Source organism: Myiozetetes cayanensis, unplaced genomic scaffold, assembly GCF_022539395.1.
Source record: "Myiozetetes cayanensis isolate MyiCay16 unplaced genomic scaffold, myiCay2020 scf5-8, whole genome shotgun sequence".
NCBI classification, from domain to species: Eukaryota; Metazoa; Chordata; class Aves; order Passeriformes; family Tyrannidae; genus Myiozetetes; species Myiozetetes cayanensis.
This window is the reverse complement of record NW_026087742.1, coordinates 95,590,433-95,609,174: the sequence shown is the minus strand read 5'-3', so window position 1 is coordinate 95,609,174 and position 18,742 is coordinate 95,590,433. Positions and strand designations below refer to the sequence as shown.

Sequence of the window (18,742 nt, the reverse complement as noted above, 5' to 3'; positions counted from 1 at the left end):
CCCTGACTGGAGACCTTTCTGAAGTCTGCTGTAGCACCGTTACTGCTGTCCAGACCATTCCTTTCTTAGGGAAAGAAGGATGGTGGAGAGTGGAGGCAACCCACACATATAATGGGACAAGATCTGAAGCAACATATGCCCTGAGTGTTTCGAGGTCTCACAGGCTTACAAATAGCCTGTGATTTCCAGAATGTATACGTTGGACCCCCAGGAGTAACTGCCCTTATTAATGGCAGTGTTATGTTAACAGCATGTAAGAGTTTATCCAAATACTTACAAGTATATGCAAGCATACTTTATATAGCAGCTTTCTTATGGCATCTCAGTCTCCAAGAGAACATCTGAACTTTGACATCTTGTGAAGTGTCATAGCATTAGGAATTTTCTTATTTTATTTATTTGTGTAAAGTTTTTTCTTAGACCATGCTCCAAATTCTGCAGTTATCAGATATGGATATCATTCCTTGGGTATATTATGTTTGTGTTGCTTTTGTCTCAAATACTTTTCATAAAAAAGAGAAAGTCTTCCTACTGTTAGGTTTTCTGTATATGTTAATTTCTTTTTTTTCTAGGTATCTGTTTGTTTTACACACTCCAGAATCTTTCAAATAATACTCTTTCAATTTGGAAATTTTCCAGTGCTCTGCAATTCCTGGATAAAGCTTGAGAGATACAGGGAATGTCTTTTCATATGATTGTATGTATACAAAGGAAAGGATTCCTTTCATTTAAAATAACGGTTAAGATAATGAGCAGCTTTTCAGTAACTCCAATGTTGTCAAAGACAAATGCCTTAAAGATATGTCAGAATTTTCTTGAAGTCATCCAAGCATAGTGGAGAGCTAACAGCAAAACTAGGTTATGTACTTTATGTTTATTAAATTAGGCCTTCTTTTTCCCTAATCAAAACTCCTGGCTTTAAGAGTTGGCATTCCAGTATCTGTAGCTGGTATCTGTCTGCATTATACTGGTTAAAGCGCTTTCTACATAAATCCTTATGTTTCCCCTGCCTCTCCCATAGGCAATAATACAAGATGATTAAGTTTTGTGTTAGCATGTTTTTTCTCTCCTCATTGCCCTGGTTAATTGAGAAGTGGCTATATGTTCTGAATGAGGAGTTTCTACTAAGAGTGGAAGAAGAAAAGCAATACTCCATGATTTATCGTAAAACAGTTGAAGTTATTCCCCTCTTAACCTGTTCCCTTTTCTAATACCATAGTTCAACATGGAATAGATCAATATAATTTTTCCTTCTTTCTGTTATAATTGCACCTTCCAGGGGCTAAAGAAGATATGCCTGCTTGTTTCTGTATTTGTATGTAACAAAAAGGAAGGCAGAATACTTATTTTTCTATGGATACTTTTCTGTAGATATTTAGTTTACCTTTCTCTTCATATCTTCCATATTGAATTGTGAGCTTTAGTTCTCTGCTTTGTATTCTAATTGTATACACATTTCATTGATAGTCTAACATTCCTAAGTATAGCCCAAGAGAGTTACAATACGAAAAATACTTCCAGTACCCATTCATTCATTCTGTGTTGGATTCTACATGTACCTTTCTTGTCTCCTGTTTCTTTAAAGTAATCTTCTTGTGCTATGAATTAAGAACAGGCTTGCTTTTGAAAAAAAAACCCAACTCTGTACGTTTAGGCTCAACTGAAATTTGATCTTATCTTCCTAGAAATTGTTCTCACTAACATCTTGAAATCCTCAACTTATCTGAATCTTCTTGACTTGGCAGCTGATTCGATAGAGCTTATCAATAACTTTTCAAAAAAAACTTTTTTTTTTTTTTACGACATTCTGTTTTTAGAGGTGGGCACAGCATGGAAATACATAATTCAGAAAGATTGCATTTGTGCTCCTGAGTTGTTACAAGGTGCCCAGTATGTGGATGGTGTACCCACCAGCTGTGGTGGTATCTGTACCCTTAAGACAGAAGTAAAGAAGTTGGCACACAATGTTATGAAATTCCATTGTTCTGTTTAAATAACAGTAACTACTTCCTTCCCTCAATCTATGGAAAAATATTATTGATGATATAGGCCCAGAAGTATAAATCGTACATTCAACGAAATAGTTTACAAATATCATTGGTTACAGGTATCATTTAAGTGTACTTAATGGTATTCTAAGTTTGGAAACTGTATTACCCACTTGAATTGTCTGTGGTAGAGCCTTTGAAACAGTTACAGACTGCCACAGAAATTTTTTTTTCACAGAATGATGATGATGATGCAATTTAATGGGTTCAGTATTGATTTCCAGAAGTAGATGCTTCCCATTCTAGAGTAGTTTAAGAACTACTTAAGCTCCTCTTTCAAGTCCGTTGGAAGGAGTTAAATTCTCAAGAGACATGCTAGATTTTCTATAATGAATAGTAATAGGGTGGAGAGCATTGTCAGAAGAAATCCCTCTCCTAAAGAAAACAACCTTAATTTTTGTGTAATTTCAGTTTTATTCGTTACTGGCAAAATTTTAAAATTGTATAAAATAGAAGTTCATAACCAAAATGGTGACAACCTGACAGCCCTGTAGCAATACCACCATGAACTGTGTCAGCCTAACTCAGGGGAAAAAAACCCTCCAACCTCTTTGCTTATGACAAGGTCAGTGACTAAAGGTAACCTTTACATTAGAGAGGGTAGACAGTAGCCGTGGTCAACAGTGTGCAGCTCTGTTTTATTTGCTGTCAGCATTCTATACAACTGAATTCTTTTGTTAGTACTTAGATTTGCTCTTCAGGCAATGGAAAAAAGAAAAGCATTTCAGCTCGCTGATGGAATACCAGGTTTGCATTTTTGTGCAAGGTTTTCAATCTCTTTGAAAACTACTATCCAGTGGTTATTAGAGAGGTGTGGCCTGCAATGCCTTTGCCTGTTTTCAGAAGAGAAAGACCTTTGGTTGACCAGCTGTTTTTTTATTATTATTGCAATTTGTACACCTCACAATTATTTTTTCCTTACATTTAGGAAACATGTAAGTTGCCCTACTTAACTAGAAATGGAGCTCTACCTGTATGCCTATGACAGGTTAGCTCTTCTAACAGTTTAAAAACATAATGAGTCAAAAGGTATAGGACTTTTTTATCTAAAAGTCATTTAGTTTTGGTGGCTTAGTTCAGTGTATTCAGCAAATGAAGCAGACAGTTTCTCTTGCTGATTGTAAGCTTGATTTTAGGTCAAGCAAAAGGAATTTACTGAAATGGGGTCAGGAAAGCTATTTATTGAACAGCAGTTGTTACAAATTGGATTTTTCAGAATTATCAGGTGTTGGTAACTTCTTCATTCTAGATTTTTTATGTCAAATCAGTTTGCATATCACTGAATACAACTGTTCATATTTGGGTTTATATTTATTATATATAGTTGCATAAGTGATGCTTATATTAATTGTTTCTAGCTGTAGTTTTTTTCCATACCTTGTCAGGTGATGGAGTCTAAATTTTTTCTTAATTTCCTTGAACGTCTTGCCCCTTGGTAACAGCTACCTGCAATACACCTTCGAAAGCAATTTTCACATTATAAGCAGTATGATAGAAAATAATTCTTTTCTTTTTTGTAAATCTAAATTCGGGTTAGATTCTGTGGAATTGGAAATCTACACCTTATTGCACATGTTTATATTCAGTACCTGTGAGCTTGTTTGTTTCTTGCTTGTACTATTGTGACTTAATTGATTTCATTAGATTTTTACCTCATGCTGAGTAGTGAGAGAAAGGCTGCTGGATTTTTTTTCCTGCTTTAGATTTTGGATGGAGGGAAGGAAGTTGGGCCTATTATTGAAAATAAAGTAAAAAATCTCATCTATCTACTTATTGAGCATATAATTTGCCAACCCACCTTTTGCAAGTGCTGTTGCAGTAGAACTAAGAACACCCCAGTGTAGTAACTCCTGTGTCAGGCTTATTAAATTCCAGCCACAGGAGAGTGAAGCTGTTTGTGTCTCAAGATGTAAGCTTTGACCTCAGCTTGCAGAACTGAGGTAGAAGGAAAGAAAGATTGAGTGAAAGTGGAATGACTTCTAGTTCAGTTCACAGTATCTCTTTTTATTTTTATCACATTACTCATATGGAAGATGAAATGATGGACTAAAGTTTCTTGTACCGTATGAGTCTCCAAACACATGTTTTTTATTTCATTTAGCTGGATGTACAGCAGCATTTCTTGTAATTCTAAGCTGTCACACTCAAAAGAGAGTCGAAACATAACATTTCCATTATGTCCAGAACCACTCTCTAGCAAAAGAAGATTCAGCCTCCCCCCTTTGAGATAGCTGAAAATATAACCTTAATAGCATAGCTACAGTTGGAGAGTCTCCTTCCAGCTTTCTATTTCTCCTGTGGTCCTCATGTGAATTGGGTTCACTGACATGCTGGTGAGATTCTCTGTCTGAACCTTACAGTAATCATTTTATTCTTCCAGGATTGTAGTATGGGTAAGTTTTTTGTCTTCTCGTAAAACATATCTGGTACTGTTTTATTATTTCCCCCTGTTTTAAACAAGACATAATAGAGTTTAGGTTAAATAGATTTTTATGTTTGAAGACCTTATGCTAGTTTAGAATTGTCATAATATGCTAAAATAATAACAAGGTCAGTTTGATCCAAATGTGGGAGTTGAGAGTTCTCAATCACCTCCTCTCTGCCAGGAAATACCACACTTAGAAAAGCTTTAAAAGCTAAAATATATTCATTTGAAAGTGAGGACTGGAACCAGTACATCAACCTTTAGGTACCTGGTATGTGCCAAATTTTTGTGTTCTGTGCCACTTCTACTAGAAGGAAATAATTTTTATGTGCAGTAAAGAGATTGATGCAGTTTTTTGCAGATGAGTGTCTCTGGGATGGTTTCAAACTGAGGTGATTTGAAACCTTTTCATAGGTATTTTCATCAAATTTTTAATTTTGAGTTGTCTTACAGGAGAGTTCTTATAGGAACTGTAGTTGATGCCTCGTATTTGCATTTGTTTTTCAGACTTCCTAATCAGTCTTTCAAGTAGAATTTTAAGGCAACAATTTTCACAACAGAAGCCTAGCTTAAAAAATGCTGATAAGATTTTACAGTTAATGAAAGCTACTTTTAATGTGGTATATACTGGTATTACTAGGTAGACTAAATCATCTATACAGAGAGGCTAAAGATTTCCAGCAAAATTTCAAATACATACTGGGAGGAAGATTATACCTCTCTTAAGTAGTAGGGCTGAGAATTAGTGTGTTAATACTTATGAGGCAAATAAAGGGAATCCCATTATAAAATTGTTACTGCATACTGAACTCTGTAAGTGTCAGTTTATTGGGGAATATTACAAAAGTCTAGGACAGAAACAGACTGCAGTTGAGCAGCAGACTGGCTTAATTTCCTGGGAATAGGAAAAGTTCCTTTTACCATACAAGATGTTCTCAGTGCAAGCATCTGCAGTTCAGGTTTTGGTGTACAAATGGTATTTTAACTCAGAAACACAAAAGCACTGTGTGTTGGATGGAGCTTCGAGCAACCTGATAATGCAAGGTATCCCTGCCCCTGACAGGGGGCTGGACTAAGTGATGTTTCAAGGTCCCTTCCAACCTGAATTTTCTATGGTTTAGGTACCTATCTCTCAGTGGGTTTGATGGGGCTTAGTTAAAAGCTTCCAAGGCCAAGTATAAGTTTTTATTTCACTGTGCTTATTATGAGTAAGCTGATGATATTATAAAGCAAATGAGAGTTTTCCAGCAGTCCTGTGCTTCTGCTCGTGGTGTTAGGAAACAAGAAGAGCTCATGTGCCATCATTCATGATAGTCCACTAACTTTGAGTGGTCCTGCTTTGGGCTGCAGGCTGTATTTGATCTGAGAGTCAGTTAGGGCTTACCTCTGGATTACTGCTGAGTCTGAAGGTGGGACAACTCTCATAGTCTCCATGTGAGGTTTTTCAGTGCTCTCTGAGAAGAACCTCTCTGCTCTGATCCTCAGCCCCACATGAGAGGCGAGGACTGTGGTCATGCAACTTCAGAGAAGCCTGTGGCTCAGCTATATGGAAGTCCACTGTGATATTGGAAGTGCCTTTTGATGGTGTGTATACCATGGTTTTGAGGTGTCTTCTACAGTTTTCAAACAGATATTACAGCTTATAAAACAATTTTCAGTTTGTTGCATCACACATCATGAATCTCAAAGATCTGATTCTCTGGGTTTTTTTGTAATTTAGATTATGGTAAGGATTAGGAGTTCTTGGTATATAACTGTTAAAGAGTCACTGTGATCAGGTCTTACAGTATTCTGACTCTTTCCTTTTGACTGTGATAGTCAGCCATGATGGAACATACTCACTGTGGGAGAATCAAGCTATTTGATGATGTTTGATTTTCTGCTCTTGTTGTTATCATCACAAAGAAATTACTCCATCAGCAGATTTACTTCAAAAATTTTAGGTGCACTTGAGTGGACAGAAGAGATTAACTTTATTAATGTGTAGTTCTTTACACTTCCTTTGTGGTAGTTTGTTTGACACATTGCTGCAATTAAGTTTAGAACGTTGTCCAAGGTCACAGTGGGAAAATAATGTTTTTGTTTTCTACTGAAGTCACTCTGTCTTTTGAAGTGTTTCCATCATTGAGGAAACTGACTTTTTTGACAGTATAGAAAGTGATTTAGAAACAGATAACAGTAAAAGCCAATCAATTTGCAACTTGAATAAACCTTTTATATATGTGTTTGTGTGTATATATATATATATATATGTAATCTCCTTGACAAGAAAAAGCTTTCTGAGAATAAGGAAATTGGTATTTGAAGAGACCTGTGTGGTGCTAAAGAGAATTTCCTCTATGGTCTCATTTTGCTGGAGTTTTTTTTAGGAAGGAAAAGAAATTTCTTACCCTTCTTTCCACTCTCATGACTATTCTTTTTTCCATTGTTGCTCTTTTAGGTTGTTGGTTAAACAGAATAGCTCTGGGATAGTTCAGGGAAGGTTATGTTTTTTATAGCTTTTCCTCGAGAAAGTATATATTTGTATTGGGTATGTGTGGCAAGGTTTTGGTAGTGGGAAGGGGTGAGCTGGGAGGTGGGCTTTTGGGGTGGCTTTTTTGAAAAACTGCCAGAGCTTCCTCATGTCAAGCAGAACCAATGCTAGCCTGCTTCAAGAGGGACCTGCTGCTGGCCAAGGCTGAGCCCATCATCTGGGGGTAACAGATTTAATAAGGTGAGAAAACTGCTGCACAACAGCAGCAAGGAGAGACAAGCAAGAATATGTGAGAGAAACAACCCTCCAGACACCAAGGTCAGTGAAGAAGGAGAGGGAGGAGGTGCTCCAGGAGCTGGAGCAGAGATTCCCCTGCAGCCTGTAGTGCAGACCATGGTGAGGCAGCTGTGCCCCTAAATCTCATGGAGGTCCACAGTGGAGCAGATATTCACCTTCAGCCCCTGGAGGAACTGTCTGTTTCTGAAGGACTGCACTCTGTGGAAGGACCCAGCAAACTACAGGCTTCTCAACCTGATCTCAGTGACTGGCAAGGTTATGGAGCAGATCATCCTGAGTGCAATCACACAGCACCTACAGGATGGACAAGGGATCCAACCCAGCCAGCACAGGTTTAGGAGGGGCAGGTCCTGTCTGACCAACCTGATCTCCTTTTATGATGAGGTGACCCACCTGGTGGATGAGGGAAAGGCTGTGGATGTGTCTGTCTGGACTTCAGCAAAGCCTTTGACACTGTCTCCCACAGCATTCTCCTGGAAAAGCTGGCAGCCCATGGCTTGGACAGGGGCACTCTGTGCTGGGTTAAGAACTGGCTGGAGGGCCGGGCCCAGAGAGTGCTGGTGAACGGGGCTACATCCAGTTGGCAGCCGGTCACTGGTGGTGTCCCCCAGGGATCAGTGTTGGGCCCAGTCCTGTTTAACATCTTTATCAACGATTTAGACGAGGGGATTGAGCCCACCATTAGTAAATTTGCAGACAGCACCAAGTTGGGAGGGAGTGTCAAATCAGCTGGAAGGTAGGAGGGCTCTGCAGAGGCACCTGGACAGACTGGAGAGATGGACTGATTCCAATGGGATGAGGTTCAACAAGGCCAAGTGCCGGGTCCTGCACTTTGGCCACAGCAACCCTCTGCAGCGCTACAGACTGGGCACAGAGTGGCTGGAGAGCAGCCAGGCAGAAAAGGATCTGGGGGTGCTGATTGACAGGAAGCTGAACATGAGCCAGCAGTGTGCCCAGGTGGCCAAGAAGGCCAATGGCATCCTGGCCTGCATCGAGAACAGTGTGGACAGCAGGAGCAGGGAAGTGATCCTTCCCCTGTACTCAGTGCTGGTGAGGCCACACCTGGAGTGCTGTGTCCAGCTCTGGGCCCCTCAGTTCAGGAAGGATATTGAGGTGCTGGAGCAGGTCCAGAGAAGAGCAACCGGGTTGGTGAAGGGACTTGAGCACAAGTCCTATGAGGAAAGGCTGAGGGAGCTGGGGTTGCTTAGCCTGGAGAAGGCTCAGGGGAGACCTCATCACACTCTACAACTACCTGAGAGGAGGTTGTAGCCAGGTGGGTATTGGTCTCTTTTCCCAGGCAGCTATCAGTAAGACAAGAGGGCACGGGCTTAAGCTCTGTCAGGGGAGGTTTAGGTTGGATATTAGAAAGAAGTTCTTTACATAGAGAATGATCAGACATTGGAATGGGCTGCTCAGGGAGGTGGTAACTTCTTTGTCCCTGGAGGTTTTTAAGAAGAGACTGGATGTGTCGCTTAGTGCCATAGTCTAGTAACTGTGGTGGTAGTGGATCAAGGGTTGGACTTGATGATCTCAGAGGTCCTTTCCAACCCATCTGATTCTATGATTCTATGATTCGTCTACTGACTTCGATAATACAGTGATCCTCTTGTTTCATCTACTTTGTGTGGTAGTTTTATCCGCATACCTTGGAACATCTCATTCCAAAACAACTTTATAAACCTTGTTTTGTGTTCCTCAGATCAGTGAACTGCTGCTATGTGTTGTCAGCAACATCTCAAGAAGAGGAGGTACCCCTTTGGTGAAAGGCTAACTTCCTGTGAACATGCTATAAGCTGATAGTGTGCTCAGAGCTGGCAGTTGCTCCTCTGGTTGAGAACATTCTTTGTGTAACACTGTGGCCTTGGTATAGTCGCTAATATGCAAATGACAGTGCAACTGTTACCTGACTCAAGTCTCCTTATACGCATTTTAAGAAGCTACTTCACTGTTAACTGTAGGTTTCAACCCTACAAGCAAGATTTTTTAGGCAGCGTATCAACTGCTGTTTGTGTAGTTCTACTTTTAATGGTTAAGGCTCTGCATGAGCATATCAGGCAGTTTCTGTGATTCAATAGCTTTTCTGTTTTTAAGCTAATGAGATGCTGTCACATAGGTGATACTTAATAAGTACAGTTATAGAATGTTTTGCAGTAAGTCATATATATTGCCTGCTATTTCAGAGCTGGATTCCCTCATGCTCTGGAATCGAAATAAGGATTTCTCTTAACTTTTTCATGTGCTATTTTATATTGTGCCAGAGTATTTGCTTACAGTACCACATCAGAAGAGCGTTTGCATGGTTTGTTTGTGAACTGTTTCTTTCACTTCCCTGTGGCATTAAAAGGAAGGATAAAGTGTATGTGTGAATACAAGATAGCATTAAGATAGGTCTGCTATATTAATGTAAACTAAAAACCTTTTGAATTTGTTCAGAAGATTCTTTCCCTCCCCATAGAAGTAACATGTTTTTCTGCATATAAAATGAGAAATAGGCTTCCTCTGTAGCTGCCATTGAAGAGTTCTCCTAAGTAATATAAACCCAGAGGGGAAAATATGTGATAATCATTTGGGAATAGTTCCATGCAGCTGCTATTGTTTGGGCGCCAAACTTACTGTCTTTTTAGACCTGTTAGCAACAACTTGAATTCATAGTAGGTTGTCTGATATCAGAGAAGGGCAAACAGACTGACAACACAGACTTAACCAGTGGCAGTGTGTTTCTCTGGACTTAGTGAAGTAATCACCGTGTAACATATTCATCTGTCTTGGAGTGTACTCATATTAATATTCAAGTACAATGAAAAAAAGAAGTAGGTTTGCAAAGAATAGACTTCTACCTACTCCTTACTAAAATGAATAATGGATCATTTTCAGTGAATTTTTCTAAGTGCTAATCAAAAATATAATGATGTGCAGATCACTACTCAAATTGGAAGCTGTAATATTAATTTTCAGCAATTATAGTAATTTATTTTTTATCTTTGGAAGTTATGGTTTATCAGTCACATAAAATGGTTTACTGAATACCTTGCTCTTCATAACTACCTCATGATTTTGAAGTAGCCATTATTCTGTATTTAGTGTTTATATTAATGGAGAATTCACCTTCCTTTAACTTCCGGTTAATGATAAGATGAACTTAAGTGGTACTGGTTATGAGAGTAGATCAGCTGAAAGGTAAAAGACATGAATACTGCAGCAGCATTTCCTTTAGTTTGATGGTCCAGACTTTAGGTTTAGCCCACCTGGTTGGGTACATCAGCACCACATGCCTTGACATTTAGGCATGGCTCAAATATTTTGGTTGAGCAGTGTGTGAAAGCAGTGCTTATATTTCCTCCTGTGACAGTGACTGAAATGGGTGTCTCTAAGATGCTAAATTTAGATTTCATTTTTCTTCCTAAACAAGTTCATGGAAGGAATGGGGGGGAATACTACAATAAAGAATAGAACATTCCTTTTCCTTGTCTTCAAAGAATAGAAAGTTCCTTTTTCTCCTCTTCTCCTCAGGAGGTTTTCTGTGCTAAACTGTTTGAACCACATCTCTTTAATGAGCCGTTGAGTCAACAGGCTCCAGGTTGATTTGTATTCACTGGATAGTGCACTCATCCTGAGTTTTATTCTTTAAAAGACAGCTTTTGTCTGTAAAACAAAGTGCTTTACATAGACTATATATGAGTAAATATGTAAAAATATATGCTTATATGCTTTATATATGTATATATACAAGCATATATATATGGATTATATGTATAAAAGTGTGTGGATATGTGTATATATCACATAATAGCATAAAAAATTTAATGTGATGTTAGAAAAGTAGGCTCAGACCCTTAGGGTGTTTGAAAGGCTGAGTTTCATTTTCTGGACTAGTGCTGTAAGGCTTTAGGCTGTTGTGCAAAAGATAATTCCTGTTGCCTGCCTTCCTCATCCCCACTTTTGCTGAGCTGCTCTAAGTGATTTTGAGGTCAGCTGTGAAACTGACCTCAAATTTTTTCTCCTATTAGCCATCGTAGGTAACCATAGTTGTGCATTTTTAAACTAACTTTCATAGTAGTGAAAATATGCATGAAGGGATTTTGGGAGGGAAGTGCAAGACTGACCTTTTGCCACAAATTGCAAGATAAAATAAAAAATAAAAATTAAAAAAACTTTCCCTTTATTTTATGATCTTTACTAACTCAGGAGCCTTCAGCTCTAATTCTTGAGTGGTTACACGTGGATTAAATTAATTTTCTGCAATTTCAGACCTGTTCTAGTGACAGTTGTATAGTTACTAGTGTTTTGCATAGCTTATACTGTTTTTGTCTGTCCTGTTTGACTGCTGATACCTCAAGAGGAAAGTCTTAAATTCTCTCTGAAAGAAATTATAAGGGTAGCAAAAGAATGGGGGATGAGTTATGCATGATATTTTATTTAGTGACATAAAGTCTTGCTCCCTCAGTGACCTGTTTTACTTTTGTGGTTTATGATTTGGTGGTTTGGGGCTTTTTTTTTTTTTTTTTTTTTTTTTGATTGTTTTTGAGTTGGAGCTATAATTGTAAGTTGTGGATAGTAATATCTTGATTTCTTTTTTGTGTTGAGAGGATATTCCTTATTCCATTCTAAGTTTGCTGTTGAGTAGCCTTTGGTTTCCCATTCTTTTCTTTTTTCCTGCTTACCAAAACCACCAATAGAATCTTGCAAATTTGTGGATAGCTATGTGGCTTTTATCTTGCTAGTGGTGCTTCCTAAACTCTGTGATAGTCCACATACCATTAGAAATTGTATTGGATGTCCTACTGTTTGATACTCATATCCTCAGTTATATGGATATTTGAAGAATTGGTTCACTTGTGTGACTGAACGAGCTAAGGGCATGTACTGCCGGTGGGGAGAGGTTGTAGAATGGAAAGATTGATGAGTGATCCCTTTAGAGCGCAGAGACTTATTGAAAGACATCCATTTCCTTGCTTTCACACAGTGCTGAAGTGTTTTTTATCCTCCTGAGTCTCACAGACTTGACACGACTGGTCAGTGAGCTGATCAGCCGTATCTTTGTATGCTGGAGAGAGAGAGAGAGAGGGAAAGGAACCGTGAGTTCATGATTTTGCTGATGTTGAAATAGGTGGGCATGAGGACCATTGATTAAGTTCTGCATGGGATACTCAGGACTTGACAAAAGTTAGTCTTTCTGATGGGAAATCTGTCACTACTTTTACTTTGCCATTACTCTATTTAAATGCTGTGTTCTTTTAACACTCTTCAGTTGATTCAGTGAGATAACAAACACAAGGGCCTGTGTTATATTTAAATCCAGAAATGAGAGAAAATGTGAATGTTGTTACTATTACTGTAACTCCATGATTAGAGGAAACATCTGATACTCCCTGGAGTCTTGATTTCTCCCACCATTCCAACCATTGTATAGATTTGTTTGCAAGCTAGCAGTTTGTGCTGTGCTAAATGCCATCGAGTTGCAAAAAACAAAGGAAAAATTCACACTTCTGTAAGTATATTCTGGCTTATAATTATATTTGTCTTTTTTACCCCAATTGAACATTTCAGTAATATGTATGGGTTTTTTACACAGTTGCATACCCCAAAGAGATTAAAGGAATATTGTGAAAGACTGATAGGAAAGCAAAATCAGTCTCTGTGTATTCATTCAGTATTGATGGTGATGAAATCCAATGAGATTTTCTCAGAGTTGGGCCACTCTGTTGGTAAAAATGACTGTGTTTGAATTTGGCTAAATTGGATACTGAAAAAGGTACTCTTCTACGTTTAAGTAGAAATCTGCCTCACAGGTATGGATACAAGAAATCTGTTACTTAAATTAAAATTCTTCTCTTTAATCATTTTTATATTCCCCCCCCCCCCAAAAAAAAACCTTCCCCCAAAAAAACCAACCAACCAACCAAAAACATAAAAAACCAACCAAACAAAAAAAACCCAAAACAAACAAAAAAACCCACCAACCAACCAAAAAATAACTCTTTCTGAGTTTCAGTGTCCAGGATCTGATTTTGACTTACTAAAGTATATTGAACACACACAATTAAAATTCTGTTTGAGACTGTTTGAATCCTAGCAGAAGGATAAATCATAGGAGTATTTCATCTGGAAAGCTTAATGCAAAGTTGAGATGGGTTATTCAAACAAAGAACTCAGAACTAATGATTAAGATGAGCTACAGCTAAAAGAAGCTTTCATGCCAACTAATCTTCTCTCCTTGATAAACTACAGATTATTTTAGAGTCACAATAACCTAATTTTAATAAATTCAGAAGGTGTAAAAAATTCTGAAAAAAATCAAGTTCTGTATTCATTCATGAAGTCATAATCTTCTGTAATAAGCTGTCTTCATGTGTAAGTGATTGATGAAGCTGAGGTTTAGGTACTGCTTTGATGCTTTCTGTACCCTCAACATAGGTAGATCTGCACTTCTAATTCTGACTCTGCAGTGATTTGATCACATTATGCACTCCACTTATGCACTGTGGTCGGTTGCCAGGTGACCTGTAGGTCTTTCTGAACACACATCAGCATATTTTTGTACCAGATCACAAATTGAGTAATCCAGTACCTCTGTCATTCTTGTCACTTTATTTGTATTTATTGTGACTAGCTTTTGCACACTGTAAACAACACCAGTGGAACTGCCTGTGCTGTTACATAGAAGAAGGGTCGCTATAAAAATGACTAGAAGATGATATGTGACTGGGGAATGAATATTACTCATTCCCAGTGAAATGTAGCAAGCAGATGGACAGAACATCCTGCTGATAATGTCCCTGTAAAAGATATATCAAGAGATGAGAGCTAGAAATGAGAAGAGTATTTTGAAAGGTTATTTTATTGTATATGTATTATTTTGAGGTTATACATTTTCTGGAAATTGAGGGAGCTAAGAATTCTGACTTTTCCTTCCCTCTATTAGAGCAGGCCACTGCCATTGTGTCCTGTTGTGTTCTCAGCTTGTATTCCTGGTAGGGGCTAGCAGTTGGGACTGGATTCACTTGGTGAAATGTATGTGTTTATTACCACTTGGGATGCTGTAGGACATCTGGCTGCTCATGCAGTAAGGTGCGAGTCTTGCCCAGATTCCGTTTTTTTACCATCAGATGTGTGTGGATGTTTTGAACATACTAGAGTAGATAATAGTAGATGACTGTAATTAAGAACATGAATTGAATTCCTCTTCCTTGTTTCATTTCACTGATGGATTATATTCATGTATGGGCATTAGATACAATTTCTTATTGTATTGCAGATTTATAGCAGTTTGAAATTGTTTTGTTGATGTACTTAAACTTTAATCAATCTATGGTTTATATCTTGAACGGTGGTGAAAAAGCTAGCCTGCCTTGTATTTGTTAATCACTTTTTTTGAGATTGCTCCATTTCATGGGAATAAGAAATCTTAAAGTTGTATATATTTGCTATTTATTTACTACTGCCTGATTATAAGGGGAACCTACAGATTTTCCTTTCTCTACAATCAAAAGGAACACAGGTCCTTGTCTATTAAACATGTATGTAGGAACTGTAGCATTTTCAGCTATGGTCTCCTCAAATTCCAATTACAGATTTTGCAGTGGGTGCATATGTGTGCTTGTGTGGGTAAATTTTTCCCTCCAGGTTTCAGTTTTTGTTCATATGCCGTATTGGAACATATTTATCTGAGCAAGTAAAATGTTCACATCCATGTTTTTGTTATTCACTCATGAAAATTAAAATCAAATTGTTTCTCCAGAAAGACAAATATTTAGAATCTTAATAGAGGCCAGGAAACTTGAAATTATGATAATTTCTGTTGGAACCAGGTTGATATCCAGCGTCCAGATGCTATGACATCAGACAGAGTGAAAATGATCTCTTTGAGAGAAAAGCTGGTTTTATAAGCCAAGCCTTCTAATGGATAAATGAGGGGAGGGAAGGAATGAAGGCTTTCTGACATCCTGCTTGTTTAAGCATTTATGTTGCTTTAAACGCTTGAGTAATATGTGGGACTTACATATATTTAATTTAAATGTAGACAGCGTTCAGTTGTTTGTGCACCAGTTTGGAGGTATTTCTGTTTGTTTTGTGGCTTTTTTGGTTTTGGTTTTTTTTTCCTCTCAGCACTGAGAAAGCTAAGTTCTAACACAATATGAATAAGTTAACAATTAACTGTTTTAATAGGTTTGACTCGAACTTGTTCATGAGTACTCTTTAGTTGGCAAACTGCAACATTGCATAAAAGACAATTTTTAGGTTTGCAATTTGGACATAATTAAGAGTTTCTTTAAGAAAAAAATTTAATTCACAGGTCAGCTATGTGATACTTAAAATGCAGGAGACTTGAAATTAGTATCTTCACCTATGGAGTTGAATCTTTCACTTTCAGATAGATTAGCATGTAATTATCATAGAGACTCAGGAAAATTTTCATATTTCAGAAGTTCTTGTTTCCTTGTTTTGTTTTAATTCTGCTAGCTTACTATGTATTATTTAACAGGATAATGATTAAATTTAAGTTTCAATTTTAAACTTAGTGTAAGAATTTTACATCCTTCACCTGGTGAGTCTGAGATATAGAAGAAAAAACAGAGTAAAAGAAAAAAAAGAAAGGGGGAACTGTGAATTTTAAATGTTGTATTCTTAATTTACTTTTTCACATGAATTACTTCACTATTTTATTATCTATAAAAATGTTTTTACGTGGCAAAGGACATGTTGATAAGTAAGTCCTGAATTTCTCTAAATAAATCTCATAAGAGCAACTTCTTTCTTTCCATGCTTTTCCCTTTCATTGCTAAAGTGATAGTAATAAACATACCTTTAGAGATACAGAAGGCAAAGACATGCATTACAAGGAAATTAAAACATGGTTAACAGCAGTAGCTGGCTTTTCAAAGGAGACTACTTGAAAAGATTAAACAGACTGGTAGAAAAACCAGCGTTCAGTATCTTTGCTGAAATGAAACCAAGAGCTGAAAGTATGTTTCTTCTCCATATTAGTGTTAAATTAAATGTTAATGACCTTCTTTTTCAAAGATTTGTTGTGGGGGGAGGAAAGGATGGATTATTTGTTTCTATTAAAAAAAAATAGCTTGAAAGCTAAAACATCTTTGACATATAAACCACCAAAATTCAACCTGACATTTACTCTTGTTTGAAATCTCCTGGAAATACAAGTGGGCGTGTTTTGCTGGAGTAATCCCATGTAAATGCAGTGCTTCCAGGAGCACTATAGTAATGACTGTTACATCTTTGAAGGCACTCGGAAGCTTCTGTTCAAAGACACTCTTAAATAATTAATTATTTTTTTCTTTTTTCGATTTGCATGGAATGTGTAATGACATCCCCCAAGTACTAGATTTCCTTCCTTCCCTTCTTTTCTTTCTCATGAAAAGCATAAATAGAGTATTTTAATTAAGACACTTCTTGCTAACTTGGATACTAAAGAAAGGTGATGAAAAAGAAGGTCAGATAGTTCTTTGTTGAGACCCTTAGTTACCTTTTCTTAACACAGAAGTGACAGCTTGAAAAAACTGGGTACCTCTGAGGTGATCCTGGAAACCTGGGTTCCCCTCTTCAAATAAAGGGATGCAGTTTTACCCACTTCAGTAAGAGCCCTCTGTCTCCTGGCCGTTCACTCCCTGACCATTTATGTGGTCCATTTGCAAGACAGCGACCTGGCTGGCTGTATGTGGGTTTAATTTTCTTTTTTTCCATTTGTTTGTTTGACAGATACCGAGTGTCTCTATTCAGTAGTGTTTGAAGAGATCTGTGGGCGTTTTGGAAAATCCTACACCTGGGATGTGAAATCCTTGGTTATGGGTAAAAAAGCCCTAGAAGCGGCAGAAATTATTCGGGATGTTCTAGATCTTCCAATAACCAAAGAAGAACTACTAAATGAAAGTAAAATCAAGCAGGAGAAGCTATTCCGTAACACTGCATTGATGCCAGGTATGTTTCTTTTCAATATTTACAAACTCTTTAGGGAATTATTCAAATGCTAATCAAGGCAGAAGTTTGTAATCTGTCTTCCACAAAATAATTTCTCTTACAGATTCTGTTTCATTGCTCTTGTTTTAGCAAGTCTTACTCAAATCCACCTGTTATTTACCAGTCTAAAGAAAGTCAAGGAGTAGAGAAAACTTTTTTTCCCTGTTTACTTGGAGAAAAGCTTTTTTCTAGAGAAAAAAAAAGAACTAGGTACATGTGCATGAATTCTGTTTTGTAAACCAGACATTCTTTATAATTGTTGTTGACAGCATTCCCTGACTGTGAGCATAGCCTGATTTTGTTAAGCACAAATACATTTGCCTACACATTTAAAAGTATGCGAACCCATGGGTTCTTTCAGTTGGGAATAATCTTGCTTAACCTGAACATTGGAACTCAAGTAACAGTGTCTGAGTGTGTAACCGGAGAGAGAAGGAGGGTTCCTCAGGTTATCCTAAGACAGGAGCCTTTTACCAGTGATAGTGCAGAATGCCCAAATGAGTAGCTTCAACCAGGTACCTCAAGATAAGCAAGAGGATTAATCTTATCTGTATTGTGAATGGATACTTTTATATTCAATTATATTTAGATCTGAAATGCTTAGAGAGAAATCCTCAAGCATACAAGATTAGCAATACCTAAACCTAGGATTGCAGGTAACTTTATGTACAGTGTCAAACTTTCTGGAGCAAATATCAATAATTTATGAAGGAAAAAAAAGGAGGAGATTGAGAGGAATATAAAAAAAGTGTTAGAAGTGAAATAACTGCATGTCACTGTACAAGTTTGACTGTTTTCATTTTTTCTCTTTGAACGTGTGCTCATTTGTTCTGGCAATTTCTACAGTGCATTAATGTTTTAATTTTTAGTTGCTTTTTTATACCTAGTTTCATAATGCATTAGGAGGATGAAAGTTAAAAATATGTGATATGTTAAGAATAAATATCAAGCAGCAAAAATAAAAGGTGTCATTTTTTTTAACAGCTTAAAAAACTTGAGTATTTTGTGCAACCAACTTAGTTATCTCTTTAATGTCTTTTATGTGCAAGATTTTTCAAATTGCATCTCTCTCAATTATAGTTCCACTTAAAACTGTAAGCCTAGTTAAACTCTCCAAAACAACGAGAAATATGGATTGATGTGTTTTTCATTTTTCGTGTCAAACTTCTGGGACTAAATTTTCAACTATATCTTTTGCAAGCCAAACAAAAAAATCTTAGTCTAGGCTTAGAAAATGCCAGATGGACAGACTGGGTAAAATGTTAGAAGCCACAGAGAAGAGTTGCTGTAGTGAAACAACACGGGTAGTAGACGCTGTTAAGTGGATATTGTGTGCCAGCTGAAGATTGTGATAATGTGGCTGAGCTGGCTTAAACAGAGTTAGAGAGGTGATGGAAAAGATTAGCTGAAGGAAACATGAGGTTTTATGCTGTTCCTGACTTTAAAAAGTGAATTCAGGGCTTGAACTGGGCTATTATCGATGAAAACAGCAGAATTCATACTGTGAAAAGCAAGTAAATATTT

General features: G+C 37.4%; 1 protein-coding gene across 2 annotated transcripts in view; it reads left to right on the top strand.

The window, feature by feature from the left end:
• Nucleotides 1–18,742, top strand: part of PUDP (pseudouridine 5'-phosphatase) — a 68,537-nt gene that overhangs the window by 9,468 nt on the left and 40,327 nt on the right. Inside the window, exons 1-2 of one of the 2 annotated variants that reach the window (XM_050333872.1) lie at nucleotides 13,964–14,074; nucleotides 16,961–17,179. In XM_050333872.1, coding sequence (XP_050189829.1) covers nucleotides 14,041–14,074; nucleotides 16,961–17,179 — 253 coding nt within the window. In that variant the 5' untranslated portion in view covers nucleotides 13,964–14,040. Of the gene's footprint in view, nucleotides 1–13,963; nucleotides 14,075–16,960; nucleotides 17,180–18,742 lie in introns of those variants that run through there. The other variant, XM_050333871.1, reaches the window with a different exon arrangement.